The following is a 19,026-nucleotide window of genomic DNA, read 5'->3' as shown; positions in this document are numbered from 1 at the left end:
AAAAAAAAAAAAAAAAAAAAAAGAAAAAAAAAGGGACAGGCTACTTTTAGCAGGCTATAGCAAGCTACTTTTCCTACATGTATTTCACATGAAACACTCACCTTGTCCACTAGAGATGCAATTTCATTAATTGTGACTTCAACAAAAACTGCCATCTGATGAAATTGCCCTTCACCTGTCATAAAACAACAACAACAAAACACATTTATGTTTTTACAATCCACAATGTATATGTAATGTGTGAAATGTCACACCTCAAAATGTAGTTTTTTCATGATGGGTTTGGACCAACACGAGGAAAGGCAAATGATGATGAAAATAATTTTAAGTCCAAAAAAGTGATTACCTTTCTGCGATTCAACATGCTCCTCAGAGATAAGACCGTGGGTTTGGAAAGTAGTTTTCTTGGTTTCAAAAGATGTCCAATCCTCATGCTTTTGTATATCCTGCTCATCAGTCTGAACATCCTCCACATTAGCTCTGCTTGCTGAAAGGTCCTTTTCCTCAGAGACGGGCTCATTCTGGGGATTGCCCAAGTCATTTATATCAGCTCTGTCTTCGGTAACTTGATTATTTTCAACCTCTGTTGTGGAGATTTGTGTATTCTTATTCACATCTAGACATGCTTCATGAACACAGTCATCTTTGCTGATCCCTGTGAGGACAGAGAGGGAACATTACAGAAAATTTGACAACTTTTACTTTACCATCACTCAAATAAGTTAACAAAGCAGTTTTTGTTCCATGCAGTATTCACCAAAATTATGAAATCCATTATCTGTCATGCTCTTATTATTTTCGAAAATGATCAGTACGAATCATCAGTACCTGGGCTTTCTAAACTGTTATCTGTTATCACTGGTGAATATTTCTTTCTTAGAGAAGATAAGAGGGTTAACAGTTTTTGTAGTGCTGGATATTCTTTAGCATTATCCTTGCCAGGAAAACCGTTATCTTGTTGAATATGTCCCAATTTGGTGTTCATCTTCATATGGTAATCCAACAGCTGTTCAAAGTCACCAACTTCAACAATGTCATCATTATCTTGACCTGCATTAACATTTCCCATTTTGGAATCCAGCCATGACAACTTCTGGTCTCCAAATAAATCTAAAAGGTCTTCAATATTCTGTTCGCTCAGATGAGGATATAAGTTTGTATATTCTTTAGAGGTTTCTGTAGGTTGAGTAACAGTTTTTTTGTCTTGAATTTCAAGGCTTCCAGGCTGTTCTTCATCACTATGTTCTTCTTTATCTTCTGACTTCACTGCCATGCCACCATCATCACTTTGATCCCAGATGGCACTTATGCCACTTTCCTTCCTTCGTGTGACACTTTCTGAATCGGTTTGACGATCCTCATTATTTGCTGTGTCAGTCTCCTCTTTGTGTTCAACACTTTGATTTTGATCATGCATGGTATTAATATTGCCATCCCGAACTGAGTCATTCTTTGAGAAGAATTCATTTGTCAGTTCTGTTTCTGTGGAAGTTGTATAGCCATCTGGGTCTTCAGCCACAGCGTTAGGAATATTATCAATGTCTGCATTTTCTGGTAAACTGGGATCATGACCAGCATCTTCTAAATCACCAGATCCATCAGATGTGTTTAGTGATGGGCTATTTGTATGTGTTTCCTGTGTCTGAATTTCACGTGTGATTTGTGTGTCATCCTCTTTCTCTTTTTTTTCAAAATAATTCTCTGTAGGTTCAGAAACTGTATCTGATTCCTCTTGCTCTTCATGAGATACAACCTCATCGTCATATTTACCTACTGAATCAGTATCCTTAACAATACTTATACCTGAGTTTTCTTTCACCAATGATTCATGATGCGATTCACTGGTATTATCCATCTCATAATCTGTGACGTTTAGGGATGAATTTGACTCAAGCTCTGAATGCAGATTTTCGTCACTAGTTACAGTTAATTCATCTGCTAAAAGAGTGTGATTAGGAGAAGATCTTTCATGAAGAGGATTTATGTTTGTGTCCAATTTATGTTCATTGCGTCTGTATTCTTGACAATACTTATACCTGAGTTTTCTATCACCAATGACTCATGATGCAATTCACTGTTATTATCCATCTCATAATCTGTGCCATTTAGGGCTGAATTTGACTCAAGGTCTAAATGCAGATTTTCTTCACTAGGTACAGTTAATTCATCTGTTACAAGAGTGTGATTATGAGAAGATCTTTCATTAAGAGGATTTATGTTTGTGTCCAATTTATATTCATTGCTCATTTGCGTTGCATGTGCTTCTGAATCTGATAACTTTTCTTCATGAAATGTGATGTCTTTTGGTAGCACTTCATCTAATTGTGCCTCATTTCTTTCCATAACTAATTCATCTTTTCTGTCTATAACTACCTCATCATTTTCTTTCGATATACCTTGGTCGCCTTCAGCTAATTGTTTTTCATTATTATATTCTGATAATGCATCCATAATCGGTTCTGTATTTACATCTGCATTTACACTTTGACCAGTTGTGAGAGTTTCAATATGAGAGTCAGTGTACAAATCTGCAACATTTGATTCTTGTGTTTTTTCATAATGTAACCGAGTACCTGTTTGAATATCTGACTCTGACAGTTCAGATGTCTTAGCACCAGTTACAGGATCTGTACTAATTTCATTAGGATCATTTTCTTGCTGTTTGATAGTGTCTAAATCGCCCTGTTCAGACAGACTTTGTGTCAACTTGCCTTCTGAAATGTCATCAGATGAATCAGTTAAGTTGTTTGTGCTCTGAATAATTTTATCGTTTGTATTTGCAGACTTAACTTCATCACCATGTTGGGCGTTAGATTCTTTAGAAAAGCCATCTATATCTTTAATGTCATCAGATGCAACGCTGTCTTTTAAAGTCATTGTTTCATCAAGTAAATCAACATCCTTTGTGATTGATTCTTGTTTGACAACATCAGATATTTCTTCATCTTTCACATTCTTTTGCTCAAGAAAGTCCTCCTTACCTGAATTTACCTCCTTTACTGTCTTTTCCTTGTCACTTTGCACATCTTTCATATTTTTCTCTACAGCTCCTTCTAAAACATCAGCATTATTTTCACTTTTAACTTCTTCAGTTAAATCATTTGCTGACTTGGTTTCAAAGATTTGTGAATCTTCTGTCATTTTGGATTCTACATCTAGTTGTTCAATGCTATCAGATGCAATGCTATCTTTTAAAGTCATTGTTTTGTCAGGCAGCGCCTGAGTTTCATTTAGTATGTCAGTGTCGGTTGGGTTTGAGTCCTGCTTATAAATATCAGTCAGCATTTTATCTTCTTGATCCTTGTAATTATTTTGTTTCTCATCAAAGTCTTCTTTACCTGGATCTTCTTCCTTTCCTTTCTTTTCCTCATCACTTTGCCCATCTCTTGTATCTTGATCCACCTTTCCCTCAGAAAAATCAGCATTGTTTTCACGTTTAACTTCTTCATTTAAATTATCTGCTGACTTGGTTTCAAGGATTTGTGAATCAATGCTGTCATCTGTCATATTAGATTCTACAGCTAGTTGTTCAATGCTATAATATGCAATGCTATCTTTTAAAGTCGTTGTTTTATTAGACAGTGACTGAGTTTCCTTAAGTACATCAGTGCCTATTGGGTTTGAGTCCTGTTCATAAATATCAATCAACACTTTTTCTTCTTGATCCTTGTTATTATTTTGTTCCTCATTAAAGTCTTCCTTACCTGGATCTTCTTCCGTTCCTGTCTTTTCCTCATCACTTTGCACATCTCTCGTATCTTGCTCCACCTTTCCCTCAAAAAAATCAGCAATGTTTTCACTTTGAACTTCGTCAGTTAAAGTATCCGCTGACTTTTTCTCAAGGATTTGTGAATCTGTGCTGTATTTTGTCATATTCGATACTTCATCTAGTTGTTCCACGTTATCAGATGCAACGCTAAGTACATCAGTGTCTGTTGGGTTTGAGTCCTGTTCATCAATATCAGTCAACATTTCTTCTTCTTGATCCTCATTATTATTTTGTTCCTCATCAAAGTCTTCCTTACCTGGATGTTCCTCCTTTTCTGTCTTTTCCTCATCTCTCTTTACTACTGTGTCTGCCTGAAAAGGAAGCTTAAGCATTGATGTCAGGCCATTGACTGAAAATATGGACTGTGAACTTGATTCTGAATCTTTGGTTTCAGTGTTCTCAGTATTTATAGCAGATCCAGGGCTTTCTGACAAACTGTCTTTGCCTCCATCATCCTCATCATCTTTAGTTTGCTCTTTTCTGTAAAGGTTTGTGATTCTGTTGTACATATTTCCGTACCACCCCGCCTGCTCTTCTTCTTTTTCATTTTCTGTTTTCCTGTCCTCCAAAGGACCGTCCTTATTTTCCACACTGTCATCTGGGTTGTTTTCATCTCTCTGTATGTTGTCAACAACACCCATGTTCTGACTCGGGTTACGAATACTCTCATCCTCGATGTTTGAGTTTTCATCTGTTTTCTCAGCTTCATGTTTAGTCGCAGCTTCAGAATTGTCTTCACTAAAGTCCAAGACATCTCTACCCATACTTATCCAGGAGCTAGACTGCTGAGATGAGGTATCTTCATCATTTGTTGGGTTCTCAATATTGTCCTGAGTATCAGTTTTTAGATCCTTGTTTCCAAACCCAAAAGCATTGGTGAGTTCACCCCTGATATACCCAAACGTTCCAGAATTCATCTTCTCCTCCACATGGTTCTCCTCAATATCCATCACAATTTTTCTGCTTTTGAAGGATACTTCAATGATCTCATCCTGTGGTTCATCATTGCTTTGTTCATTCCTGCCAAACCATCCACTAACAGCAGAGCCTATCCAGGAAGACCCACCTTTTTCTGTCGTCTTGGGGCTGTTTTGATCAGAAACATCTTTAACCGAAATCTGGCTGGGTTCGCTCTCTTCTGTTTCAGTAGGTTTATCTTGGACTTCATTGAGATCGGTTTCTTGGGTTTCTTGTGACAAATCTTCCAGATCATCAAATTCAGTGCTGCGCTCAATCACTAAACCATTATCATCAAAGCAGATGAAGTCATATTCCTGAGGAGAGAATTTACACTGATTAATATTTATGTTCTTTGTAGACAATTTTCTTACCAAATCAGCATACATGGAAGAATTAATTCTGTCAGATAATTCAGATTTCTTTGGAGTTAACATAAGCTACGCGAGTCAGATTCTGTACACTGTAAAAAGTGAAAAATTATAATTTTTACCTGATCCAAGCCTTAAAGATGTGAATGTAATCTAATGTATTGATTTAATGTATGGATCTAATGTAATGGAAGTTGTAACAGATCTTTTCTTCTGTATTATGAAATACATCTGTGAAACAGATGATCAGAACAAGTTTTTGTTGCTGTAACTGAATGTATTGAGGTTAATTTGATCATTTTAAATAAATTAAACCAGTCGATGTAGACGTATAACATGAAACACATTTTTAAGGTTACCTGACAAAACAGTTTTTTTTTTTTAAAGTACATTAAAAACTTTTTTTTTTAAAGTACATTACCTGGGTCGGCACCTGGATTTCCTTTTTTTCATCAATAAACAGTTGATCAGCTTTGATGGCATCTTTTGGGAACAATCCAGACAGCTTTTCTATCTGCAAAATGTAAAATATTGTGAATATTAATAAACAAATTAACAAATAATAGAGTTTATATGTCAGATTAAAGCACAAATGTTGTATATTGATTTTACTTTATTGATTTATACATGCATATTTTTAATCAAGACAGAACCAGAAAAGAGTACTCACACTTCCTGCCCAGAGATCATTTCTTTTTCCAGTAAGTTTGTAGTAAACAGTGATGATATCCCCTTTTTTGAAGTTTAGAAAGCGGCAGTCTTTAGCACTATGGTCTCTCTGTGCCTGCACCCGACTTATCATGCCTGAAGAAATGGACAAAAACTTAAAGATAAGAAAGCAATAACCTGAACACGAATCACATCATTTCGCATGAATCCATATAATCATTAGATAAACAGTAATCACACATCACAGTTTCAGTCTAATCTTTTCTTTTACAGTATATGAGCCTAAATGATGATCTTACTTTCACATTCGGGGTCTCCACATAGTTTGTAGTCTGAAATCAAACCCAAACCCCGGTGTAAAAAACCGAAGACAATATGAAACAAAATGAATGCATGTACAGCTGCCATGTTTGGATTTATCCAGCAATTCCCTTCATCTCATTAGATCAGTTCCTTTATGTACATTTCCAAATCCAGTAGTCAGAGGGAAAGACAGGCAAAGTCCCGGCGAAATGTCATTCCCTTGGTCTTGTCACAGAATGAGCCAATCCAAGGAGATCACAGTCTGACAGGCAGAGATTGGATTAGAGGTTACTGTCAGTAAATCATTAACATCAACATAAGCCACATCACAAACTCACATTGGACCAAAGCCACATTCAAACAGATAAGGTTTCACAATATTAGACTACTTGAAGCAGTAGTGTTTTCACATTGTTTGGATTTTACCTGAGATATTATAGTGAGTAAACCTCGTGAAACAGGCATAAGAAACACTAGCCTCATTAAATGATCACTGTTAGATTATAACTACGAGACTAAAAGAGCAGTCATTTAGAATACATAAAAAATATGAATACAGAAAATATCCTGTTGGTTCTAAAAGAAGGTTTTCCCAATGATGCCATAGAAGAACCATTGTTTGGTTTCCAAAGGTTCTTTCAGTGAACAGTTCCTAAAATAACCATTTTTACTTGGTGTGAAGAACATCTTAAAAACCTAAAGAAACTCTTACCACTATAATAATCTAAAGAACCTTTTTCCACTGTAAAGTAACTCGTTGTGCAGTTGAAAGTTTCCATGGATGTTAAAGGTTCTTCATGAATCCATAGATGCTAATTAATTTTTTTTAAAGAGTGTAGGATTTTTATGTTTTTCATTAGTGCAATAACAACCACCAGTAATCGATTAAGATACTGCTCAGAACTTTTTCATTATAGTGAATATAACAGATCAGACTGCTCTTTCCAGTACAAGAGTAACAAAATAGGACAAATAAGATGCATATGGGTAACACATCAGCTCACTCAGTGCTGTTACAGTGTTGTTAAAGGAGAGATTACTGATAGGAGTGACTGACTGAGCAAAGGTCTGTAGAGTCTGAAGTAAATACAAACTGTATTTGAGATATCAGTCTATAAATAAGATGGATATTTCGATGCTTTATTTCATGCCACTGTTTGACATAACATAACATGGCTGACACACTGCTGTCCCCTCATGAAAAAATAATTACCTCATGAAGTTATCAAGATGCCCCTGAAATCACATCCAGGTGGCAAATGTTGCCCCTTAAAAATGTACAATTCTGACACTAATACTTATACACTGCATGCATAAAACGGAAAATGATTCTTTAAAGGGGTCATATGATGCGATTTCAATTTTTCCTTTCTGTTTGGAGTGTTACAAGCTCTTGGTGCATAAAGAAGATCTGTAAAGTTGCAAAGACTAAAGTCTCAAGTCCAAAGAGATATTCTTTATAAAAGTTAAGAGTCAACCACGCCTACCTAAAACGGCTCGTTCTAACACGCCCCCACATGTCTACGTCACGATGTGGGAAGATTTGCATAACGCCGCCCAAATGTTCACGCAAAGAAAGAAGGCGTAACTTTTATTCTCGCTGTAGTATTGTTGTTGCCGCCGCCGCCGCCATGTCATGAAGGCACTGTGTTTCGTTGAAAAAGCGAAAATACTTTGGTTGGCCTTCCAAAAGAGGATGATATCCGCTTCGTCATGCCTGGAGCTGATCCGTGCTGGTCGCTGAGGAAATACAACAACTTTGCGCTGTCGATCGCCGGATTGGCTTTCACCGTGGATGAAGCGGAGTCCAGCCTGGTGTCGTCACATGTGGTTGCCGCAAGCCCTCCGGCCGCTCCTTCGTCAAATCCGCCGGCCGCGCCGTTCTCAAGCCTGCCGGCCTCCGCTCACTCAAGTATGTGGAAAATAATGTGTTTTTTAACCTTAAACCGCATAAACACATTTCATTACACCAAATACACAAAATAATGTTCTTTTTAGCAGCATCATATGACCCCTTTAACTTCTGTATTATCCTGTTCATATTTCTTTTCATATTCCTCCTAAACAACAGATGTCACTACACATCTTTTCCGTCTTTCCATCTGTATCTTTGCGAGCGAGTCACCACGGTAACCGTCGCGTCTATTGGTCGTCATCATGGCCAATGTTTTCAAAATGGAGAGGTTGACAAGCATATAGAGAACGTACAGCAGCGACTCGTCAATATTGATTTGCTTTGGATGGTTACGCATAGAAAATAACGCAAAGACATGAAGTCCGACGTGGAGGAGTTCATGCCCAGACTTCTGCCTGTGGAGTCCTGCGACACAGAGGAATATAACCGCCCAGAAACCCTCAAGAATATCTCAGACAGGTCCAGTAAGTCATTCTTCATCTATTCTTTTGTGGCTTAAAACAGACGTTAAGTAGAACTTTATTTAAGCACCATTGTGCTTTACATACGTGCAGTACATACATATGAAGTTCTAATCGTATTGAAAGAGAAAATAATACATTTGAAATTAAAAGAATATTCATAAAATTCAAAACCAAGACCAAAGAAAGTTATATATTGATTTGGGAAAAGTCTGCTTTGAGATAGGCCTACTTTTTTTTCAAGTTAAATTTAATGATATGCATGATTTAGCTTGTGTATTTAGTCATATTCCATTGCAAAAGTAAAAAGACATATCATTATTAATATCGAGAAATGAAGTCTGTACGAAACGGGGCATTTTTTAAATGGAAATCTGGTTACAAAACGTTGTACTTTATCACTTGGTTTTATATTTTTGTTGCTTTCTAACATGTTTTAAAAAACACTTTTGTTTGTTTATTGTCTAATGATTTTTTAGATGCTCATTGTAAAAATTCATAAAGTTGCATTATGTTTTTTTACAGGAGGGAAGCGTCTCTGTGCCAAGATGTTGTTGTGGCACAAATTGATCCAAAGAAGCTGAAGATGAAACAATCTGTGAATGTGTCTGTGAGTGTGACAAGTGAACAGTGGCTATTAAATTGTAAAACTTGTTGTGTGTGTAATAATTTTGCTTTTTTTTTTTAACAGATCACAGGTTGTCTGGCCGCACCTCAGGGTTTCTCTCCCTGCTTGAAATGGCAGCAACAACAAGTCAGCAAATTTTCAGAAGTCAGACAGGTGTGCAATTTTAACTTTTACTTGTACAAGTACTTATGCAATAGTATCTAGCATTTGTCTGTTTGCTTTTTAGTTAAGAACTATTAATATAACTCTTTTTTTTCCTTCTTTTTTTCAGAGTGTTAACAAACATCGTCAGCATTGGAAATCTCAGTTTTTGGATGATAATGTTGTCATGGTAAGGCAACTGATATCTGGACAGAAGACATATGATATGATATGATACTTTATTGTCAGACTGAGTCTGAAATGTTTGCAATTATTCAACAAACAATCAACATACCATTAAACAGTTGCATACACTCAATCCACACGATATATCTTACAATCACAAATACAAAATTCCACACATTACACAATAGGCTCACATAAACATTACATTACACAGACATTAAACATTACACTCACATAAAACATACTTGTATGTTACAATCCTGTAGTACATTCAGTTACTGTACTTTTGATTAAATTATGAAAAAGTTGCTTTAAAAGCAGTCTTCTCCCCACTTTAGCCCAAAATGGAGGATGAGGATGGATGGAAGAGGTTCTGCTTGGGTGAGAATGTTTGCCTTCCCCCCCCCCCCCCCCATAAGATTATCAACACACTGTGATAATGGTTGTCCGTATAAGTAGATTACATTGAGTTACATTGAGTAGATTTATTATTACAAAATGTGAGAATTCTGCCATGATTTGATGTTCTTGGATCTCTTTATATCAGACTGGTTTCCCACCATTCCTAAGCATTGTCAGCAAACTAAACCAGGTAACTGCCATTTGACAGCAGATGTGATTATTATTCACATATAAGTCACAGATTTTAATATTTAATTGCCATTGCATTGCATTCCCTATTCAGTCAACCATTTCAGCTGTGCTTGAGTATTTACCAGAGAGTTTGTACCACAGCTGGTAAGTCCAATTTCTCTATTGTTTCACATTCAATATACATTAATATATTTAAGAAAAGGTAAAATATTTATTTATTTGTCACTAATAAATTTTATGTTTTGCATTTTTTCCCAATAAAATTTAATGGTATTATTGAACTGTATTTCAGTTTAGCTGTACATTGCACATTTATCTTCACAGGGCAGATGGCTTTATGCATTACTAGCGTGCCTTGAGAAACCGTTGCTTCCTGAAGCACATTCCCTTATCAGACAGTTGGCAAGACGGTGCTCTGCAGTGCGTGCCAATCTGGTAAACACCTTTTGGTTTGCTCTGAATTAAAAGCTGGGGTATCATTATTTTCTCCCTAGCTTCTGTTGCAGTTGCACAGGTGACTATATTATTTTTCTCTTCCAGGAGAGCAAAGATGATGATCGTTTGTCAGCTCTTAACTTGATGATTTGTATTATTGCCAGGTAACTGACATGGTGCTGTTATAGACAGATTTAATGTTCCCTGAAACATGTGCAGGTGTCCTTATGAAGTATAATCACACTCCTGTCTATTAAAGGTATTTTGAGCAAAATGATTTGGCTGACAAAGTATGAGAAGAACTTGGAAACAGACGGAGGGGCCTCTGTGAAGAAAATTCATGTGCGTGAAAGGAATCATGAGAGATTCTCATGAGATTTTGTAAAAGACTATACAAGCCAATTGCATTGGGTTCCATGTAATATTGAAGTACACCTGTTACAACTATAAATTACTGTCCTTTAAAGCATTTTTATTGTCAAATAAAACTTAATTTCTGACATAAAATGCAAACATCTTTGGCTTCTTGGTATTTCATTGTCATGGTGGTGGTGTGCTGCGTCTGCTAAATAAAACCATTTCAGATTTATTAAAGAACTCATTAAAAATCATCCTTATTTTTATTTAAAAATTTAGATAGATAGATAGATGTGGTATGCAAGATAAAGAGACAAGATTTTTCAAGAACCTGTCTGTTCAAAATAATAATAATAATTATTATTATTTGTAATTTAATATTTTTCATGACTGAAAAAACAAGAGATGTTTGTAACCCTGTTATATGTGGCAATGGCAAGTGTTATAGCAGCCATAGGAAAATCTGATACAACAAATGTTGCAATGAGGGGTAAAAAATTAACTTTGGGACACAAAAACATATATTTGCATCCAACAGCCTGGCACTGAAATGAATTAATTTGTCATTTAACTGTGATCCTGTCAATCAAGGGCGGTTCTTGCGCCACCTGTAATATTACAATTGGATATTACAGGAGCGCACGTGATCTTAGCGCTGCTGGAAGACGAAGAGCAAGATGGCGGTGGTCGTGCGAAGTTTGCAAGACCAGCTGGAAAAAGCCAAGGAAAGCTTAAAGAGCGTGGACGAAAATATTCGAAAACTAACCGGCAGAGATCCGAGCGAATTAAGGTATTACTTAATGAAGCGTTTTAATCAGTAACATTTGTTTGGGGGGAAAATAAGCCAGGGCCTGTTAGCAAGCTTAGACTGCGGCTAGCTAGCAAGCTAAAGAATCACATGTGTTTCATTTCAGGGGTGAAAACAACGATATATTACACTAATGAGTTTTTATATTTGTGCAGTGATATCTCACAGCTATGTATATCACCCAGGCCGCCGTAAATAAATATGCTAGAAAGCTAGCAGCAAGTCCGCAGTTTGTGTTTTAAAGCACAATGACACGCCTCAGAAAACCCATTCTGCGCTTCATTTCTTCATAATGAAGGCTGGTTTTAAATCTAGCCTCGGTATCGTGTTAATCAAATTAAAAACAAGGTTCTCTTCGAAGATTGATCTTTAGAGTTTAACTGTTGGCAAAGGTGATGCATGAGTCTTGCAGCGATAATGTCAAATCGCACATCGTTAAAACAACAATTACGATATTATCGCAGATGATATATATCGCACACCCCTACTTGCAGGGACTTCCTGCTTTGTTTGAATGGGAAGTGAGGTGTGTTAGTGGATTTGCTTCAAGAACTTTGCTTTGGATAGCAGCGACACAAAACAGTACCATAATTGTTTGTCTTATGAAAGTAACAAAAATGTTCTTAAAGATCCCCCATATAGCTTTAGAAGTGCATGTTTATTTGCAACATGTTACCACTGTTGCCAACTCTTGCAAGATAAATAAGCAACCACAGCTTAAAAAACAAGCCCAATATTTTTTTTGATGATTGATTATCATCAATATTATTTATTACCAATAAATGAACCTGCAACATATTAAACTGAAACCACTCTTTTATCTGAAAAGCAAAAACAGATATGTTATTTTACAAAAATCAAAAAATGGGAACACAATTCATCTCCAATCACCTGTGTGCAGAATAGGATTGGAGAGATGGAAAAGGAGAAAAACACAAGAGCTTCAAAGGGGAACTGTAACATAGCCACATATTTATAGCCTACTAAAATATAGGCTATTCGAACCAAATGTATAGGATATATAGTTTTAGTATTAGTATAGGACTACTTGTTTTTATTACAGCCCATGATAATTAATACATTACAAAAGCATTGTAAAAATTAAAAATTAGGCTAAAAGAAAGTCATCCCACTCCTCTACGTCTACTTCTATCATCGCTTGGATTACAGCGTCACGCGCCTTTTTGAATTTTCTCCAATGAGGGGGAGGAGGGGGTGGAACATTTGGCAAATTAAGCTGCAGCACTTATATTATTGCACTGGTTGGCTATTAACTGTGAGCAGACAGAGTGTTAACCAATGCATTGGAGAATATGGCGAACATAAATAAAGAAACGAAGTTGCTTGTCAGATTTCCCTAACAAGCAACCATATTTTTAAAAATAAGCCCAAAAAACCGCAACCTGGGATTTTTTTCACACAACTTCACAAAAAAAGAAGCCCAAAGTCGCGTATAATACGCGGACTTGGCAACTATGCATGTTGCCTGGACAGGATTGGAAATACTTTTCTTTTCTTTTTTTTTTTTTAAATAGCCAATAGGCTTTAAGTACGTCACAGCAATGGATGTGATTTGCTATGTGTCAGCTGGTATTAAGGGGGCAGGTCAGTCTCATTCTACAGAGGATTTGATTGGACAAAAATCAATTTTCGCTGTTGAACATGATTATTTAAAAATAAGTTGAAATGATACAGGCTTACAGCTTCAACAAAAGCATAAACCATCAATTAATTGGGTCTGGAATTACTAAATTATCTATATTTAGTGTTGTCGATGTCTGTGACTATATATTAAATTAATATCCACTGACCTAGACTATGTAATTGAGAAGCTTGCGTACATAGCTGAGCAAGAAGTTGTACAGTCATAGTTGGGTCTGTTCTTTTATATAAAGGTATAATTATTAACTCTGCATCTTTCACCTTTTGCCTTTTCTAGACCGGGTCAAAATAGGAGACTTACCATCACAGGCCCAGGTGGAGGTAGGGGGCGTGGAATCAATTTGCTGAGGTAAGAATCTGTTCTTATGTTAGCAAGTGCTTGTAATAATTTCATGTTGGATTTATTCTCAATGTCTGTCAACCCTTATCAGGCGTGCAATCTCAGATAGTGGTGGAGGACCCCCAGCCAAACAGAGAGACATCGAAGGGGCGCTCTTGAGGTGAGCCACCGCTTACCAATTACTTGATTTCTAGATATGTTATGAAATAAGTTCATTTCTGTTAAGCATGTTTCCAAATGTATTTACAATCTGATTATGCCAAACTAGGCTGGCAGGGGTTCAGCGAGCCAGGAGAGAATCACGCCATGACAGCGACGCTGAGGATGATGACGATGTCAAAAAAGTATGCAGACTAAATGTTTTTTTCCCCCCACTTACGTAAATTTGTCTGCTTATGTTTTTAACATATCCTTGCTCTATTTTTTTTAATCTACAGCCAGCGTTGCAGTCATCTGTGGTTGCTACCTCCAAAGAACGTACGCGCCGAGATCTTATTCAAGATCAAACAATGGATGAGAGAGGAAAGCAGAGGTACTGCTATTGACTTAGGCATTGTCTGAAAAGCTTTTTATTATTTATTTCCTTGTTTTTTCACCACAAATTTGCTTTAATGGCTAATTAAACCTGGAACTTAACTGTTTTATCTGCTCATTCAGAAACCGGCGCATGTTTGGCCTATTGATGGGAACATTGCAAAAGTTTAAGCAGGAGTCTACTGTGTCCACAGAGCGGGTGGGTATATGCTATGAATTAAAAAAATATGCTTTGTGTCCTATTTTTTTGTTTCCTTTGTGAGGCTGTGCCTTTGACTTATTTGCCTAGAATAAATAATATTATTTTTCTCATCTGGTCCTCAAAGCTGAATTATTCCCAACCTACGTTATTTGTATTCAATTCAAGTTGAGATCGAGTCAGCGAATTGCACACAACAGTCAAACCACATCTGAAACAAAGTGCTGCTTTAATTTTAAAACTTCACGTTTCCCCCCCCCCCTCCAGTTAAAAAGACGCCAAGAAATTGAGCAGAAATTGGAAGTGCAGGCAGAACAGGAGCGTAAAAAAGTTGAGAGTGAAAGGAGAGAGCTCTTTGAAGATAGACGTGCCAAACAAACAGAGCTGCGGCTGCTGGAGCACAAAGTGGAGCTCGCTCAACTGGTATGTCTCTCAGCTGCAGGGAGACAGCAGCTCTTTTATTGTATACCTGCAGTAGTTTTATTTGGATAGACTGTTCTTGGTCTAAATTTTCCATGCATTATGGTGTTCTCGTGTTTCAGCAAGAAGAGTGGAATGCACATAATTCAAAGCTCATCAAGTTCATTCGCACGAAGACCAAGCCCCCAATCTTCTACCTGCCTGGACGAATGTGCTCCGCTACTCAAAAGCTCTTGGAGGAGTCTCAGAAAAAATTAAATGGTAAGTTTAATTTTGATAAGTTTAAGTTCTCAGTTCCCCTTTTTTTTATTGATTGGCTTCTGCTGTCTTCCTCTTTTTGTATAGATTCAGTATAGATTTGTATATATTTTAGACCTTGTTTACACCTGCTATTTACATTTTGTGTGGTCCGTAACATGCATTTATAGTGCAAAATGCATCCTTGCACTCCTACATTTACCATGTAATTTTTTTTTTTTTTGTGATCATTTAATTTATAATAAAAATAAGTATAATGTTGGTTGCACTGATTACCTTTTTTTTATTCAGAAGTTTCCATCTTAAAAAAATATATAATTTTCAAACTATTTAGTAAATATTATATTAAATAGTAATTTTATCACAGCATGTTGATTGCTATACTTAAATTAAATGAGTGATAACCTATATATCGGTTTAATGTTGGACAACATGCTCTAGTCTAAGATATTGGCATCGGGCAATAAAAAAAATCCACCACTAGTATTTAACAACTAAAACACAGTAAAAATCTGGATTAAATTAATCAAGCTGTGTGTTTTATTGTTTGAACACAGAAGTGGACGTACCATGGTGTGACATGCTATATTCCATCTTAAATTATTTCAAACCACATTTTGCTAATTCTTGTAAAATTATGTATGCAATTATGACTTTTTACTAAAAGACTTGGCCTTATAATCTACACACAATCTATCTCTTTTCTACCTTTTTTCACCATTGATTTTTAAATCTCATGATTGGTCTCCCCCCCCAATTTCCAAGGTGTGTTTGATGAGAGACGTGAAGCCTTTGCAGAGCAACTCAACAAAATGGAGGCTCGGCCAAGGCGTCAGTCCCAGAGGACAGGTGACAGAGAAATGGAGGATAGCCGTCGGGCTGAAGAGATGAAGAAAGAAGATCAAGAGGAGGGTAAGGCTGGAGTAGGGCGGACAGGTAACAGGCATGATGTGGAGATGGAGGACGAGGAGGAGGAGGAAGGAGAGGAGAGCTCAGAGATTAGGGAGAGGGAGGGGAATCAAGAGCAGGAGCAGAGTGAGAAGGATAAACACGAGGAGAGTGAGCAGAAGGCAGAGGAGGAAGATGAGGAGGAGGACGCGGAGGAGGATGTAGGAACAAGTGAGGCTAAGGAAGAGAGGGAAGAGCAGATGGAGGTTACAGAAGTTGTGAGGGAAGATGAGGCACAGGGTAAGTTACAGGTTGAGAGTCCAGAAGCCACAGTTGAAGAGGTAGGTAATGTGCAAAAGGAGGAAGAGCAGGAGACCGAGAACGAGACTCAGCAGGAGGTTGTAACAGACTCTCAGCAAACCCCCGAAAGCCACATGGAAATACAGCCCGAGGAGTGTAAAGAGCCTCAACTGGACGTCCCGACCCCTAGTGTGACGGAACATGACACCAAACAAGATGACACAGCGCCTGAGACCCAACAGACACCGCTTGAACCTGACCCAGAAATCCCTCAAGAGCAAAGCCAAGAACCATCAGTCCAACCACAAGAAGCCAAGGTAGACACAAAGGAAGCTAGCGAGGAGACCGATGAGGCTCGCGGATGGGCCAAAGTCCGTGCCAAGAGGAGCAAGAGCCGAAGTAGCAGTTCTTCTTCCAGTTCCTCTTCAAACTCCTCCTCCAGTGGATCCAGCTCCTCTTCCAGTGGCTCCAGTAGCAGTTCCTCTGGCTCCTCCTCGTCGTCTTCCAGTTCACACTCCCGTAGTTGCGGCAGGGATAGAGACGGCCGAGACCACAAACGCCACCAGAGACCGTCGGACAGGGAGCGCAGAAAGAGCGGCAGTGAGAGAGGACACAAGTCCTCAAAAGGCAGTGGACGAGAAAGCAAGGGCTCCAAAGACAAGAACTCCAAACCTGACAGGAAGAGGACGAGTTCGGAAGGAAGCAGGTCAGGGAGGAGGTCCTCCAGAAGCGAGCGGGATCGGAAGTCTGATCGGAAGGATCGGCGTTGAAAAGATGCCAGTCTTGCAGTTTCTTCAAGGCCATTGTGTGGTTACCCTAGTTTTTTGAGGTGCAGTTGCCTTGCTGTTCTTCTTGAGTGGGTTTTACTTTTGAATTCTCCATCTCCCAATCTTTTTTTCTTCTAGTTTCGTCTGGCAACTGGTTATTTCGGTGTCTCTTGGAATTTTTAAGATTTATAAACTGGTTTTTAGAACCATCACTCTAAACGACCTTCAGACCTTCCACATTATCTGACGAAATGTGCTTCTTGTGCTGATCCTTCATCTGTTCCACCACGGTGTTGCCAGTTCCTGTCATACAGTAGCTTAGCCACTGATGTTTTCAGTTATGCGAAACCATACTAATGTGATTTTCAACATTCAGTAAATATAAAAGTAAAAGCATCCATTTTGACCGTATCTTACAGTGATGCAGTTCTTTTCTTGGTGAAGCAAAATTGTCTGCTTTTTTTTTTTTTTTTGTATAAATCACTCATTAACATAGAAAAAAAAGACATTAAAGACAATTTCTCTTCATGTATCCGTTCTTGTTTTTATTTGCATGTTTGAAATGTTAATGTAATCTTATCACTTGAAATTGTGTATGCAGACATCACTTTGAATGTTTTCAGTATAATGATAAAAATGAAAAATTTATGCTGAATTTAAATTTACTTGAACATGAGAATTTCTACAAATTTTGCTTCTTAAACCTAACACATTAAATCCTATTTTAAAACAGCAGATTTCAAAGTGTTGCATTTAAATTAAATCTAATCTAAAGAAAATAATGTGTTCTTGGTTTGAAATTTCTTTTTGCAAACAAAATCTTTTTTTTTTTTTTGGAAATTGCTTTGTTTGCAACTCTTCTAATGAGCAGCTGAGTAAATCTAGACTCTTGTGACCCTATTTAAGACCAATTACTGGTCTTATTTAGATAATAATCACAACTAATAACTTGATACGAGTCAATACAAGATCAATGCAGAAAAAATACAATAATCAATACAAACAGATGGTTTCTTTTATTCTAAACACTTCAATTAATTATTTTCCTATTGGGGAAAATGGGTAGAAGCTTCAGCTGAGTTATACATGCTTTACTTGGTGCACACAGTATAAAAATCTTCAACAGTTGTTTCCCGAGCTTCTTATGATTGAACAAGCATGTTTAAGTGTTCCGCTGAACATGTGAACAATCAATTTCAGAGTGCATGGGTCATTGAAACCTGTCGTGATGGCTTAGAGCAGTGATGGGCAAACTTGGCCCTTCCAGGCCACTTTCCTGCAGAGATTTGATCCAACCCTGATAAAACTCACCTGCCTGTAGCTTTCTAGTAGTCTTGAAGACAATGATTAGCTGGTTCAGGTGTGTTTGATTAGAGTTGGAGCTAAACTCGGAAGGAAAGTGACCGGGAAGGGCCAAGTTTGCCCACCCCTGGCTTAGAGGTTACAGTGTTGGACTTAAGATCCAGTGGCTAAATGTTCTTGTTGGTTCAAACCCAATGAGGCAAGATTGTACCTATTCAGAAGTTAAAAGTAATTGCTTGTGTCATGAACTTGTAAAATTCAGCCTTAAAGAAGATTCAATGTATATATTTATTAATTTTAGTAACATGTTCTGTTCCTCACCTCATGGTGGCAGTAGTGCTTTGCAAAACACCACGAGAACATACTGTCTTTCCCCCAGGTCTTCTGCAGTGTTTTTGTCAGCTGAATGAGTATCCAGTTGTTTCCACACAGTTACACTCAACATCAATGCAACTGTGCATAACATTTCTTCTCATCTCAAACTTGGCCATATTGAAATGGATATATAACTATGTTTGTAAATGGATATGCACTCTAGCCTTCCATTTGCAAGAATGGGCCTTCTTTGGCTAAACACATATCTAACTCTAGAACAAATTATGACTTCTTATTCCTCATAAACAGTTACATTTGAGAACTATTCTCAACATACAACAATAGTCACAGTAGAAGAGAAATAAATATATATATATATAAAGTTTGTTGAAATGTATGAACTGTCTCCATCCTAAAATCATAAATCACATCTTACCCTATTTACTT

The 19,026-nt window shown here is 37.4% G+C and overlaps 2 protein-coding genes and 1 pseudogene across 6 annotated transcripts in view; 2 read left to right on the top strand and 1 right to left on the bottom strand.

Moving 5' to 3' along the window:
- Window positions 1-6,321, bottom strand: part of LOC107693146 (cTAGE family member 5-like) — a 21,116-nt gene extending 14,795 nt beyond the window's left edge. For 3 of the 5 annotated variants that reach the window (XM_016492419.1, XM_016492421.1, XM_016492420.1), the window contains exons 1-6: window positions 6,066-6,321; window positions 5,768-5,901; window positions 5,519-5,611; window positions 3,705-5,043; window positions 347-655; window positions 102-175 (exon numbers count right to left, since the gene is read on the bottom strand). In XM_016492419.1, the coding sequence (XP_016347905.1) occupies window positions 102-175; window positions 347-655; window positions 3,705-5,043; window positions 5,519-5,611; window positions 5,768-5,901; window positions 6,066-6,174 (2,058 nt within the window). In that variant the 5' untranslated portion in view covers window positions 6,175-6,321. Of the gene's footprint in view, window positions 1-101; window positions 176-346; window positions 656-828; window positions 1,985-3,704; window positions 5,044-5,518; window positions 5,612-5,767; window positions 5,902-6,065 lie in introns of those variants that run through there. The other 2 variants (XM_016492423.1, XM_016492422.1) reach the window with 2 other exon arrangements.
- A 1,854-nt stretch (window positions 6,322-8,175) lies between these two features.
- LOC107693093 (gem-associated protein 2-like) lies at window positions 8,176-10,946 on the top strand (annotated as a pseudogene).
- A 470-nt stretch (window positions 10,947-11,416) lies between these two features.
- Window positions 11,417-17,084, top strand: LOC107693145 (pinin-like). Its single transcript, XM_016492418.1, has 9 exons — window positions 11,417-11,576; window positions 13,534-13,605; window positions 13,688-13,756; window positions 13,865-13,940; window positions 14,034-14,128; window positions 14,254-14,329; window positions 14,597-14,752; window positions 14,872-15,010; window positions 15,773-17,084. The coding sequence occupies exons 1-9, from the start codon at window positions 11,464-11,466 to the stop codon at window positions 16,963-16,965; spliced, it is 1,989 nt and encodes a 662-aa protein (XP_016347904.1). The 5' UTR covers window positions 11,417-11,463; the 3' UTR covers window positions 16,966-17,084.
- Window positions 17,085-19,026: the final 1,942 nt, after the last annotated feature.

This window comes from Sinocyclocheilus anshuiensis, unplaced genomic scaffold (assembly GCF_001515605.1).
Source record: "Sinocyclocheilus anshuiensis isolate Anshui unplaced genomic scaffold, SAMN03320099.WGS_v1.1 scaffold222, whole genome shotgun sequence".
NCBI classification, from domain to species: domain Eukaryota; kingdom Metazoa; phylum Chordata; class Actinopteri; order Cypriniformes; family Cyprinidae; genus Sinocyclocheilus; species Sinocyclocheilus anshuiensis.
This window is presented reverse-complemented; position numbering and strand designations above follow the sequence as displayed.